This window comes from Anthonomus grandis, chromosome 7 (assembly GCF_022605725.1).
Source record: "Anthonomus grandis grandis chromosome 7, icAntGran1.3, whole genome shotgun sequence".
NCBI lineage: Eukaryota > Metazoa > Arthropoda > Insecta > Coleoptera > Curculionidae > Anthonomus > Anthonomus grandis.
The window spans coordinates 35394098-35406884 of NC_065552.1; the positions used below are offsets into that span (position 1 = coordinate 35394098).

The 12787-nt window shown below is 33.7% G+C and overlaps 1 protein-coding gene across 3 annotated transcripts in view; it reads left to right on the top strand.

Moving 5' to 3' along the window:
• The window catches only part of LOC126738775 (teneurin-m), a 326951-nt gene that overhangs the window by 63435 nt on the left and 250729 nt on the right, over positions 1–12787 (top strand). For all 3 annotated transcript variants that reach the window (XM_050444212.1, XM_050444217.1, XM_050444218.1), the window contains exon 2: positions 4178–4390. In XM_050444212.1, the coding sequence (XP_050300169.1) occupies positions 4178–4390 (213 nt within the window). The remainder of the gene's footprint in view (positions 1–4177; positions 4391–12787) is intronic.

Sequence of the window (12787 nt, forward strand, 5' to 3'; positions counted from 1 at the left end):
AGTATGAGAAAAGAATATATTAACTATCGTCGACTTATGACATTCTCTTCCCTAGTTCACCTAATTACCTATTTTTATGATAAGACCAAACATTCACCCTAACTTAAATATCTATTTACTTGGAATTTTTAATTAAAAATTGGAAAATTATTATTTGCAATTTCATTTGCTTATCTCAATGGAAACCTGTCAATGATTTTCCATATCTATCTAGATTTACCTTATATATATATTCTTATTAAATTGAAATTATAGTTTAAAAAAAAAACAAATTTTCACAAAGTCACAATTTTTATTATTTTCACATAATTTGAATTAGTCCGAGTTGACAAATCACCAAAGAAAACTCAATAATTATTAATGCCAAATGACATAACATATTAAACGTCAAATTTCTTATTTTAAATAAAAAAAAGAATATAGAAATTATAAAAACAATAGCCGTCTGCGGTTTTCACTTTTTTTTTAGTAAATTTAATCTACTTTTTAAATAACATTTAACCCTAAACTACTACCGACACATTTTTATTACATATATACTACTGATGGGTCCTTAGGACACATAATAATAAAATTGTCATGAAATCAATAAAAAAAAACTTTTATTCAAAAATTTAAAATTACTTGGTTACATTACAGTACATAAACCGAAAAAACCTAAAATTATTTTTCAGAACAATTAGGGCACCATTTCTTGCAGCATTGATTGCAAATGGGCAACTTACATATGTCACACTGGATAGCAGTTTTCCTATCCTTGTTGGTGGGGCCTATGGCACACCTTTTTCTTTTACTTTTTTCAGGAGGCACTTGAGGCTGCTCAGAAACTGGATTCGCAACACCCAAAAGTTCAGCAATGAGGATTCGTACATTTGAGTGCACCTTCTTGTTGGCCATTCTGAGTCGCAAATATTCATCTATTAATTGCTTCCCAAGAGTTTTGATAAATGAGTATCGTTTTATTTCTTTACCTTTTGATGAAAATTGGTACAATACTCGAGAATTTACACCTGCAATGTTCAATATAGCAAAAAAATGCCATTGGCCAACGGTTAGTTCTTCTGAATACTGAATACAACGCACATTTCGCATTTAATGCGTCAACTCCAGATTTTGTTTTATTATAAAAATCTCCGGCTTTTTGGTTGTTTCGTTGACAGAATTGTCATGATGCATGCTGGAAAGTAATATAACGCTTTTAAATTTTTTTGGCACATAGCTCACTATAGTGGTTGAAGAAGTAAATCCAAACGTTGATGAATGAATTGCACGTTTTCGGTTCGGTAAAAATTCAGGTGGTACAGATTTTTCATTTTTTCGTAAGGTTCCCACGTACGTCAAACTGTTTTTCTTGAGTTCGTCGACGAGTTCCACTGAACTGTACTAGTTGTCCCCGGTGATGTTCCTGTTGGTGCCTTTACCACACTCCACAAGCCTAAGAACCACTCTTGTTGGATTTGATAATGTAGGCTTTTTTGCACCATTATCTTTTATTTCGGAACCGGCATAAATCTCTACATCTACGAGATAATGCGTTTTAGCGTCAGCCAAACATATTTGGCAGGTTTGTTCGGAATATACATCCGAAATCCACACCTTCCTCGAAACCGTACAAGCATTTCGTCTAATGTTAGGTAAATTCCCGGTAATAACATGACTTTGATCTAGCTACAAACTCATCAAATAATTCCGACACAGCGGCCAACTTATCAGTTTTTACTGTTTCTTTTCGGGTTTCTACATTATCAAATCTGCGATAGCCCAATAAAAAGGAAAATCTGGCCAGACTCATAGGCACGAAAAATAGGTCTTCCTGTCCCATCTGTTGCCCACATAGAACAGACGTCTTCATGATTAGATTTAAAGATATACTGAAGATACAACAGCCCAAAAAACGCCTTGATTTCATATATGTTGGTGATTTCAGTAAACGAAAACCAAAATTTAGTTTGTGACTGAGCAAACGTTTAAGACTTGTTATAGTTTTCTCTGGTGGAGGTTATCTTCAAATTGGTAAAATCAACCAACTTTTGTATCATCTCATTAGAAATTAGTAGACTTCAAGCATCTACAGGCTTACGTGGAGGATTATTACGAGCAGGGCCCATAAGGCCAGGCAAGATAGTAACCAAATTATGAGCAGGGGTCCTACCTCTAATACCTGCTGTTTTTGACCATTTGGTATTGTCTTTCCCATACAAACTGTTCCTGATGGGAAACTCTTCTTCTTCCAAATCGAAGTTTTTTTGCTCTGTTTCGGAACTGTAGTCGCTCAGTATTTCATTGTCCTCTTAATTATCGTCACTCTCTTCAGCCAATCTTTCTAGTTCCTCTAATACAGCTTCTCTGTTTGGAACACCAACGGATACACTTTTCTTGCTCGAGCCCATTTGGTTTGAGTCTTCCATACTTTTCCAAAAGTCTTCAGACTCTATAATATTTCTTAACGCATATTCTGACAATGCCCTAGAACTGGACACTATTGCGTTGCATTTACTAAAAGATAGTAAAAAAAACACATTTTATATCTACTAACTTATACCTTATGGCCACTAGTGCCGATTCTTGTGAAATAGATAAATACCTGGCAAAAAATAACAACGAAATAGATACTTTCAAACCAATAAGCAGTTATTAACTTGTCGCGTATTTACTACTGATGGGTCCTCAGGACCCAGTAAACACTGCCTTCGAACCTCGCCGACGCGAACGAATACTGAAGTATGAATCTACGAGTATGCCGGCGAAATCATGCGTATGGTATTGCGGAGGAGTATCGAGACAGCGAGTATCCAATGTTGCCAAACTCAAAAAATATACCCTATTTAAAAATATGACATCAGTAGTAGCTACGGGTTAAATAACGCCTCCTTCCAATTTTCCTAAAAACATTCGCTGGATATGATATTAAAAATTACGTGCATTTTACCTTCACACAAGCCCAAGATGAACAAATTCAGATAAGTCTTTTCAAAATTATAGCCATTGAAACAATTACACTTTAACGCCCTTTCCTTACCTTATGAAGGTCAGTACCCCAATGAGTCCTTGCCCAAAATGATGAAAAATATTCTTACTATATATTAAAAAAAAAGTACCTTAAGTTGACCTTTTCCGGAGATAATTAGAATTGAATTATTGACCTTTTAATTACACCCCCTAGTGGTCAAATTTGGAACTGAAAATTAATTTCGAGCATTATTTATAAAATCAAAAAATTATTCCAATAATGTCAAAATGACAATTCTCGAGTTATAGCCGCGATTCATGCATAGTAAAACACCCTATATTAATCCTATTTTTAATTATATAAGCTCCTTATTGTTAAGTACCCTATAAAAATTCCTGTGAATATGAGAAAATAAAACGTGGTCACTTGTTTTCGGTCGACATTATTTATAGAGCGATATATCAAACTGGGACACATATACGTTTTTTTTTTGGCGCATATCGACTACAAAAAGCAAGCAGTGTATGCCAGAAGAATTTCAATTTTCTATAGATCCGATAGCGTAAAAAAAAACTCGTGTATGTATCGTGGCGTGCAAGAGCAACGAAGGAAAAGTGACATAACTCTTTCTTGCAATATACCGCATTCGGACGTGACTTTTGCCATCTATCGAATAAAATATGGTTCGCGTATGACGAGTACTCGGATATTGTAGTTAGAAAGCCAATGAACTTTTTGCCAAGAAATAGATTTAAAAAATATATGTTGTAGCACTTTTCTCATTCATTAAATATGAATTAAAACGCTTAAAAATGGTTAACTAATTTATTTACACACTTCAGTACGAAACACGACTACTAGATGATAGTTATCAGTTTTACTGTTATTTAAATCTCGCGCCAATATCCGATCTTTACATCGCTGAACTGACAACTATTGGCGAATCGGCTACTTATATACTCGGCAGAACGCTGTTCCGGAAGGTTCTCGTCAACCTTCGAGATATCGTGCGGTGTGAGACTTCATTCTTTCATTGTCATTGAAGCAAATAAAACTATAAAATTTATAAAACAAACTGAAATTATTTTTTCATAGAAATTTGTTGTGCTTTTAATTTGATTTTTATTGAAGCCGTTGGTGGATTGCTTAACGATTTACAAAATTTAAAACATATATGTAAAATTATAAAATGTTCTAAGTTTTTTACACGACATTTTTTTTGTTTAGGACGGGGCCGTCTTTATCCCGCTTACAGTTTAAGCGGATCTGAGAGCGAGGAGTTTTCCCGTAGACACGGTAACTTCCACGGTTATCAGCATCCGCTCTATCAGAAACCTGCTGGATTAAGTGAAACTCCAACTTCGGAAAACTCTTCTGACGCTACCCTAACAGACTCAGAACTGGCTTTAGCAAGAGATTCGACGCTGCTTGTTCATAACGGTAAGATTTTAAAAAGTTAACAGGTATTTTGTTTACGTACAAACAATATAGCATAATTACTTTCTAGTTAGGCGTTTTGTAGCAAAAGCATATTAATAACAGATGTGAATAAAATCCTAAAAATTTGTAAATTATTCGTTTAAAAAAACTATTATTTCTTACCTAGCCCAAGTTTATGTGCACAGGGAATAAAAAAGGGATGAGAAGTCTATATCCTTTATACTAATCAAAAATTACAATGCTGCGTATTTCCACATTTTATGTGGAATGCTTGGTATGATTTAATGCCAAAATCCTTGATAATAATCAACAATAGATATGAGAATTTCATATCTTTGTGCATTTTCTTGTTCTAAGTAGATTTGATTGTTACCCCTGACCTGATTTGTATCTTTTAGTCTTTTTTATCATATTGTGTTCAACATTTATTTATTATTTCGTTTTTAGTGTCCAATTTCTCGTTCTATAACTTTATAAATCTGTTTGCAAACCATCCGCTCTTAAGTATTCACGATCTTTATATTTCACGAACTCGCTGCTCAGTGATCCTTATATTTATATATCAAACATAAATTGGTTATTGATAATTGATATGAAGGTAGTGATTTTGTGTTTTTAAACTGTCAAAATGTATTTTACAACGTGTTTTTTTTTTGGTTCGCTGAACAGCGAAAGGAGTTTTCTCATAACTATATTTCCTCTTTGCATTGACGTGTAATTTTAAATCGAAACTAAATCTACTAATAGAGAAATGAAAAAAATCAGAATCCTGCAGTCTCCCTCCACTGATTAATTAAACATTAAAATTTAAAAAAAAACAATAATAAATAGAGGATTTTTTGACATGGAATCAAACCCTGGGGCGTATATCTAATACCAATTTTAAACCTTTGTAAGTGTACCTTATATTCATTTTTAATGTTTTTTTCTGTCTGTCCTTTTGTTTTTTGTTCTGAACTATTTTCTTTTAGTATCCCCTGATGATGGACACCGCTGTGTCCGAAACATGTCGGGAATTTTAAATTAACTGAATGTTTAATAAATAAGTGGAGCTTGACTGCAGGAATTTCGTTTTACCTAAAACTACTAAGTTAGATGCAATGTGCCTAGAAAAATGTGAGGTAGGTATAATTGACGCGCCGAATAGATGCGCCAAGGAAAACGCGTGGTTGGCGCGTAATCAGCGAGTGTTCGATGCGCGATCCATTTTGTTGTATTAGACGAGTAGATTTCGAGCGGGTTTTTACGTCTTTATAATTATACAATAAATGTATTTTTATTTTTTATTATTAGAAATTTATTATTATGGATATTAAGGTCACTGGAAGGGCTTATTTTAAAATTTTCTTATGAAACACCGTGTGAGTTTTAATTTACGCTTACCCCTATACCTTGTAAATAATATGAATTTACTATAATTTGTTAACTATTTACAGTAAATACATAATATTTGAAATGTAATGATACAGGGTAATTCGTTATTGTTGCACAAAAATTTAATCGTGGATTCTTTACAAAAATATATGTAGAAAATAAACTAATTATCAACATAGGTTTGAAAATGCTTTCTCTCTAAAATAAAGGGCGTTAACATTTTTAATAAATCAAAATTCCATAATTCAAAAAAAAAACACAGTCAGGTACACAGGCCTTTAAAAAACTAATTTTTCTCAGAATCTGAAGAAGTTGTATCGTCATCTTCGCCAAGATTTATAATAAGTGGTTCCACCTGAATTTCCATTAAATCATCCGAAGTCCACATGCGTTCTTCTTCTTTGATAATGTGAGCAACAGCATTTTTCCAATTTTGTGGACTAACATTTTGCACTGCTCGATCAAAAAGTGGTTTAAGGTCTGCAAATTTAAAAGTGACATTTTTCCGAGCTACTTCACCCTTAATCTCCGCCCATATCAATTCGATTGGGTTCAACCAACACCCACTCAAAGACAAGGCCTTAGTGCTTGGCGCGTGACGTCACCGATGTGGGCCACCGATTTTTAAAAACCAAGGGATTTCATATGCTAATATCTCAATATTTGGCTTATTTTAAAAAATGCTAGGAATAGAATAGAGTTCAGGAAACATTTCTAGTTCTGGTTGAATGTCAGGTTAAATATTATGGTGTAATATTAAATGCAGACTCCCAACGCCCCTACATCTGCGCCAAAATTCTATATATGTATTTAGGTATTTATAATAATTTTTTTATACCATCAAGTAGTAAAAAATGTTATTATATACACATAAATATAAATATTGACTTTAAAAGCTTAAAAAGCTTATCATACTCCAATTCATGTAATTTTTTAATTGCAGAAAAAGAAGCACATTTTTTCTTCTTTTCTAATTTTGGAGATGGGAGCTATGTGAACTACTTCCTTAAAACTGGAACACACACTTGTAATCATAAAAGTAAATGCTGAGGAAGCTAGAGACTTATTATTGAGTGATGTTCCAGTGATATTACCGCCTTTATAGTCCATGTAAGGGTCAATATGAATTTCATCAAAAAGTAGTGTCACAAATCTCCCATGATCCTTTAGTAAACTAAACACATTTCGGGCATAAATTAAAAAAAAATTTTTTCATCTATGTGGGGATCGGTCATGTGTTTGTTACAAATACCCATTCTAGTTTGAGGATGTGGTGAAATTAGGGATCCATAATCTCTTAAATACTTGTACGCATGAGGACTAATAGTATAGATTATAGAAGTCAAAATTGAATTGAATATCTGCACCTTTCCTTTGCAGTTGTAAGCAAAGTTAATTCTTTACAAATAAAATCTAAAGCACGCACTATTTTGTTCTCTTCAATGTTTTTAACACTTTTTAGTATGTTTGACACAAAATCGAACACACGTTTCATTTTATTTATGTCATTTGATGGTTTGACATGATCGAGAATAGTATTGCCAAGGGTATTGGTAGCAGTCTCGGTAGCAATATTTGGATTTAACTCACAGTCAAGGTTGTCATTATTGGTAACATTTTCCTCCAAAGACAGGGTAATAAAAGTAAAGTATATTGCTTCAAGTATTGCATATAAATCATCTAGGCTCAAAGTCATTTCTGTGTATGGCTTTTACCCATTTTCGCCTTAGATTTATATCCTTAGGAAAACCGAAGACATGCACTTTAAGTCCGTTTTTATAGTTTCCGTTACAACCCGGAACACAACACTTTTGAGGTATATTTACACTCTGGTATTAACTACAAGCCGAACTAGGAGAAAAACATTAAATTAGACACGAACTAAAGTATTAAAGTCTGATTTAAACAAATAAAACCGCGGTGCCGGAGAACTGGTTTTTCCGAGGATTTTTCTAGTTCGAAAATACGATTTTGCGATTTAAAAGTACGCGAAGAGTTTACATAAATATAATATACACGTTTCGCGGAAATAAACAGTTCCGATTTTAGAAAAAAAACACAAAAATGAGCTAATGTTTACTGCGGATCTCGTCAGAAATACCGGCAATCACAGAACATAAATATGAACAACCTAACCTCTCGTTTCATCAGGTGGCACAACTAGTAGATGCGCCGTTGTCAGATTTATATAGAAAGAACTCCTATTGGCAAGTAACAAGGTATTAGATAAATGAGAAAATTTGAAAAAATGGAAGTTTAAATTATAAAAAGAGTTAAAGATAGTAGAGGTGTTATTGGTTCAACTCGCAATGATATGGTGGCAATCTTAAGACCGTTCGGCCGGTAGCTTTAGCCATTTCGTCCACTACAAATGTGTCTGCGTCTCGGTTTTCTTTTACTAATTTCAAAAGTTCTGCCTTTATCATATCTTGTTCATATATAATGAATTTGTTTGGTCATTAACCAGTTTTGAATATCCCCTTTCTTTGTGGCAGATGTCGGGGTTTTATCAAGCTTTCGGGTATGGTAGGATGCGTTCTCCAACACAGTCATTTTCTAAGCTAGGTAAAATTTTTTCGAACCACTCTTCAAAAACTTGAGCATTCATCTCCTCGTGACAATCTTTCGTCTGCTTTGATTCAAAAACTAGTTGACCGCCCTGAACAAAGCCATCTTCTGACCCAATATGTAGAACTATCAACCGTTTTCCCTCTCCCGCCGGAGCTTTTAGCCCTGTGGACAATCCATTGATAAAAGCGTTTCTAGCGGTGGTTACGGTTGTATCTGTCCATACTTTGGAAACCCTGTGACCCGCGTTCACCCATGTTTCATCTAAATAATAAATGTTTCTATTTTCTTGTCGAGCCTTTCTTATGGATCGTAAATAACGTCGCCTCCAGCCATATTATTTCATCCCTTTCTTTAAGCATACTATTTCGACTTCTCTTTACAAAGCTGTAACGAAAAAAATTATGTGAGCTTTTGTGTTTTTTTTACTCAAATTGTTTTAAATCTTTATTATATGGCAATCTGCCACTTACCGAAAACCAATTTCCTTGAGTAAGTGTCGAAACGTTGTTTCGACAGTTGGTGGCTCATTTTTTAAGAAAAACAAATGCATTATTCTACGGATAGCATTTTTTGTTTGCTCATCAATGTTATCCAAAATAGCTCTCGCTTTATGATACTTTGTTGGTGGTTAAAAGGTATGAGTATTTTCATAACTTTTGACTATATTATAGATACTCCTTTTGGAAACACCTGATGAAATTACATAACATTTTTTATTTTGTAATTAATTTAATTTATTTATTTTTTCAAACCATTTACTTTTGTGAGTATATTTACAATATAAAAAACATTGTAAAAAAACTGCTGGTCAATTAACACGCATATAGTTTTTTTTGGAGTATTTTTGACTTTTAATATTTTCTACACCGTGAGCCAAATTAGAATGCTTTATAGAAATTGAAAACTTAAACAGTCGACATTTTTATTTGTTTATATATGTATTATACGATCTAATAATTCAACATTATATTCATCAAAATACACTATTTTTTTAATAAATTGGGTGAGATTTTATTGGGAAATCATTTTCAACTTCCACTTGTGCACCACAAGCACTAGGTACCATTACAAAACCCGGACACAAAAACCACGTCGGCGTAGTCACTGAAATATTGCTGCGGTATTTTTAATTATTTTAAAATGATACAGACTTAAATTCATTATACTTTGAAAAAAAAATCCATCCTTAATAATTAAAAATCCAACTTTTTCAAAGAAATTAGGAAGGAATAATTAGATGGCTTCCAGAAATTTTGGCAATCGGTAACTGCAAAAACCTGAAATTTTTTTATATAAAATGTTATGTTGAAAATAAACATTACAACATCAATTAAAAAATGAAATACTTAATTTGCTAACAACAGAGAATATGAAATATAGTGAGTCTTTTATCAAAGTATTGTAAGATCAATAGCAAAAGTAAACTATGAAATGGTAAACGACGGTGACATATTAGGTTAAAATAAAAAAAAACATTGTGTTTTATGACGTAATTAAAGTCTAAAATGGATTATATTAACTACTCAAATCAGATTTTGATGAGGCTATTTAGTATCCATGGACAATGTGTGTCAAATAATATCAAGAACATGTAAAAAATTTAATGAAACATATCCAGATCTACCATCGGTGAATTGGCGAAAGTTTGTAAGGTTACAAAATAATTTTGTCAATTATGCTTCTATATTAAAACCTGATTTAAATAAAACCAATGAAGAAGATAATATTATGAATGTATTGGCATATTTTACTGCATATCCACCAACTTCAATTGGAAGTGTTAAGGATGATTTAGGATTGTCTTTTTATTCAATTCACAAAATATTAGCCAATCATAAAAGGCATCCAGATGAAGTAAAATTTTCCAGGAAGAGAATTTACAATAAAAGAAATAATCATTTTTGGGCTGATTTAAAACCACGCGACAAAAGAAATAGCTTTTCAAGAAAAATTTTGTTTCGGTGTATTTTGCCTTTTAAAACATAACAATGTAAAATGTATAATTTATGTTACAAGTAATTTTTTTGAAAATCTACCATTTTCAAGATTTTCATACTTGTTGGTTTCAACTTGACCGAGCCCGGCCTCACTGTGGTGATTGTTATAAGAGCACACACATACGGCATGTTTGATGATAAATGGTTTGGTCTTATGAGACCATGGGATTGGCCGGCGAGATCGCCAGATCTGACGCCGTTTGATTTTTATTTGTGGGGTAATATAAAGAAAAGGGTGTACGCAATACCAGTAAAGAATAAATAAGAGCTACGTCAGCGAGTTATTACCTGTTTTGAAGAGCTAGATGAAAGCGAAATTAGACGAGCGACAAATATATCTACCAGAAAATTATTTTATAAATGTTTAGAGGTAGTCACTTTGAAAATTTCTTATAATAATTTTTTGGTTACTTTTACGTATAATTAACGAAGTATTTTGTACTGGTTGGTCCAGAAAGTTGTTAATTTTATAAAATTAAATAAAAAAAAAACCGTTGATCAATTGTAACAAATTTATTCTTAAAATGTACAGAAAACTTGTGAAATTTATGTCTTAAAAATTACGTTGTCCAAATGTGTCCCATTTCTTTCCTGGCACTCCTCCAAGCCGAGCCCTAAAATTTTCAATAACGCGTTGGCAAGTTTCTGGAGTTATCGCTTCAATTTCTTGCTGGATATTGGCCTTTAGATCATTCAGGGTGGCGGGTCGGTATCCCCACAAAAAAAAATTGCAGGGAGTCAGGTCCGGGCTTCGGGCGGGCCACTGAATGTCCCCTCTTCGAGAGATTAATTTATTGAGAAAAAGCGCCTGAACGACAGGCAAAGACAGGTTGGAGGTGTGGCAGGTGGCACCGTCCTGCTGGAACCAAGTGTTTCAATTGTATCCCTTAAACCCCTGAAGGGCGGGAGCGAAAAATGTTTGAAGCATATCTATGTAACGCTGCGAATTTACGGTAATTGCGTTTCCTCGAGCGTCTTCGAAAAAATAGGGACCGATTATTCCTGATCCCGACATTGCAGCCCAAACCGTGACCTTTGGGCTATGCAGGGAGGGGCCTTTGATGTTTTTGCTGCGGGTTTGTTGCACACCAGTAGCGACAATTTTGGGTGTTCACATGGCCATTTAGGTGAAAATAAGCCTCATCGGAGAAAAAAATGTTGTTGAATCGCTGAAATCGATTCATATATATTCGATCTAACAAAATTTACATAGGGGCTGAGTTAATTAGTCCTAAATTCAAAGTGGGTAAAATAAAGAAACAATAATAATATGTATGTAAAAAATAGGAAAGAGTTATAGCTACAATTTAATTGAAAGATTTTAAACTAGAACCGCATTCTTTTTTCACTTCTCTTTAATGTTTTACTAAGCCATTTTTATTTTTGAAATCAAATTAAGGTAATGCGTAAAGGATGAACTCGCGGGATCTCTTCTTTATATGAGAAATTGATATTGTCAATAAAACGGAAATCCCTAAATACTGAAAAGGTATAATTTGAAATGAAAAGCAACTGATAAATTTTGCTTTTATATACCCTTTGCCGGTGTGCAATAGGATGACTTCAAACGTATCCCGGTCTATTGATGTGCATCGGGGCCTCAGACTGAGCCTCATGCTCAATTAACTTTTGCTTTTACCGAGATGTTCCTATAGAGGATCATGTTGATTTTTATATTTTAATATTTTTATCTAACGCTTCCGTTCGTTTCGGCTAAAATATTAAATTTGTGTCTATGGTTTTTTTTGTCGTTGTAAAAGTAAAACCGTAACTTTTCAAGTTAACGTTAATAGCTTTTCATCCTTTTTTTTTTTTAAATGATGTACAATATTTAGGTAAAATCATATAATCTTAATGAATAAAACATGTGGCATTAAGCCGAGAGTCAAGTTACGTGCCTTCGCACTTGCATGGTTACCTTCTACTTTACTTCATACACAACTTAATTTAAAAAGCGCGTTTCTACCTAGTCCAATAGATGTGCAAGTCGACAGTTAAAAATATGGTGGAAAGTCGTATTGTCATACGAAATTGTGTTATTAATCTTACAAATATTCTTCTGAAATAACTCTGCCGGAACAGCGGTCTGCCGAGTATATAAGGAGCCGCATCGCCGATAGTTGTCAGTTCAGTGAAGTACGAGGGTGGTCCGATAAGTATTTAGCCCACAAAAGAAAAACGAAAATTTGGGAGAAGTGGCAATTTATTTCTCTACATGGTCTCCTTTTTACTTAATACACTTCATCCAGCGATGCTCCAACTTCTTTAATCCGTCTGAAAAATTACGTTTTCTGGAGGTCTGCAAAGTAAGCCACTGTGGAGGCGATAACCCCCTCAGTCGAATCTAATTTCTGCCCGGCAAGTGATTTTTTTAAGTTTGGAAACAATAAGAAGTCGCACGGGGCCAAATCTGGCAAATACGATGCATGAAACAGAAGTTCGTAGCCCAAGTCAA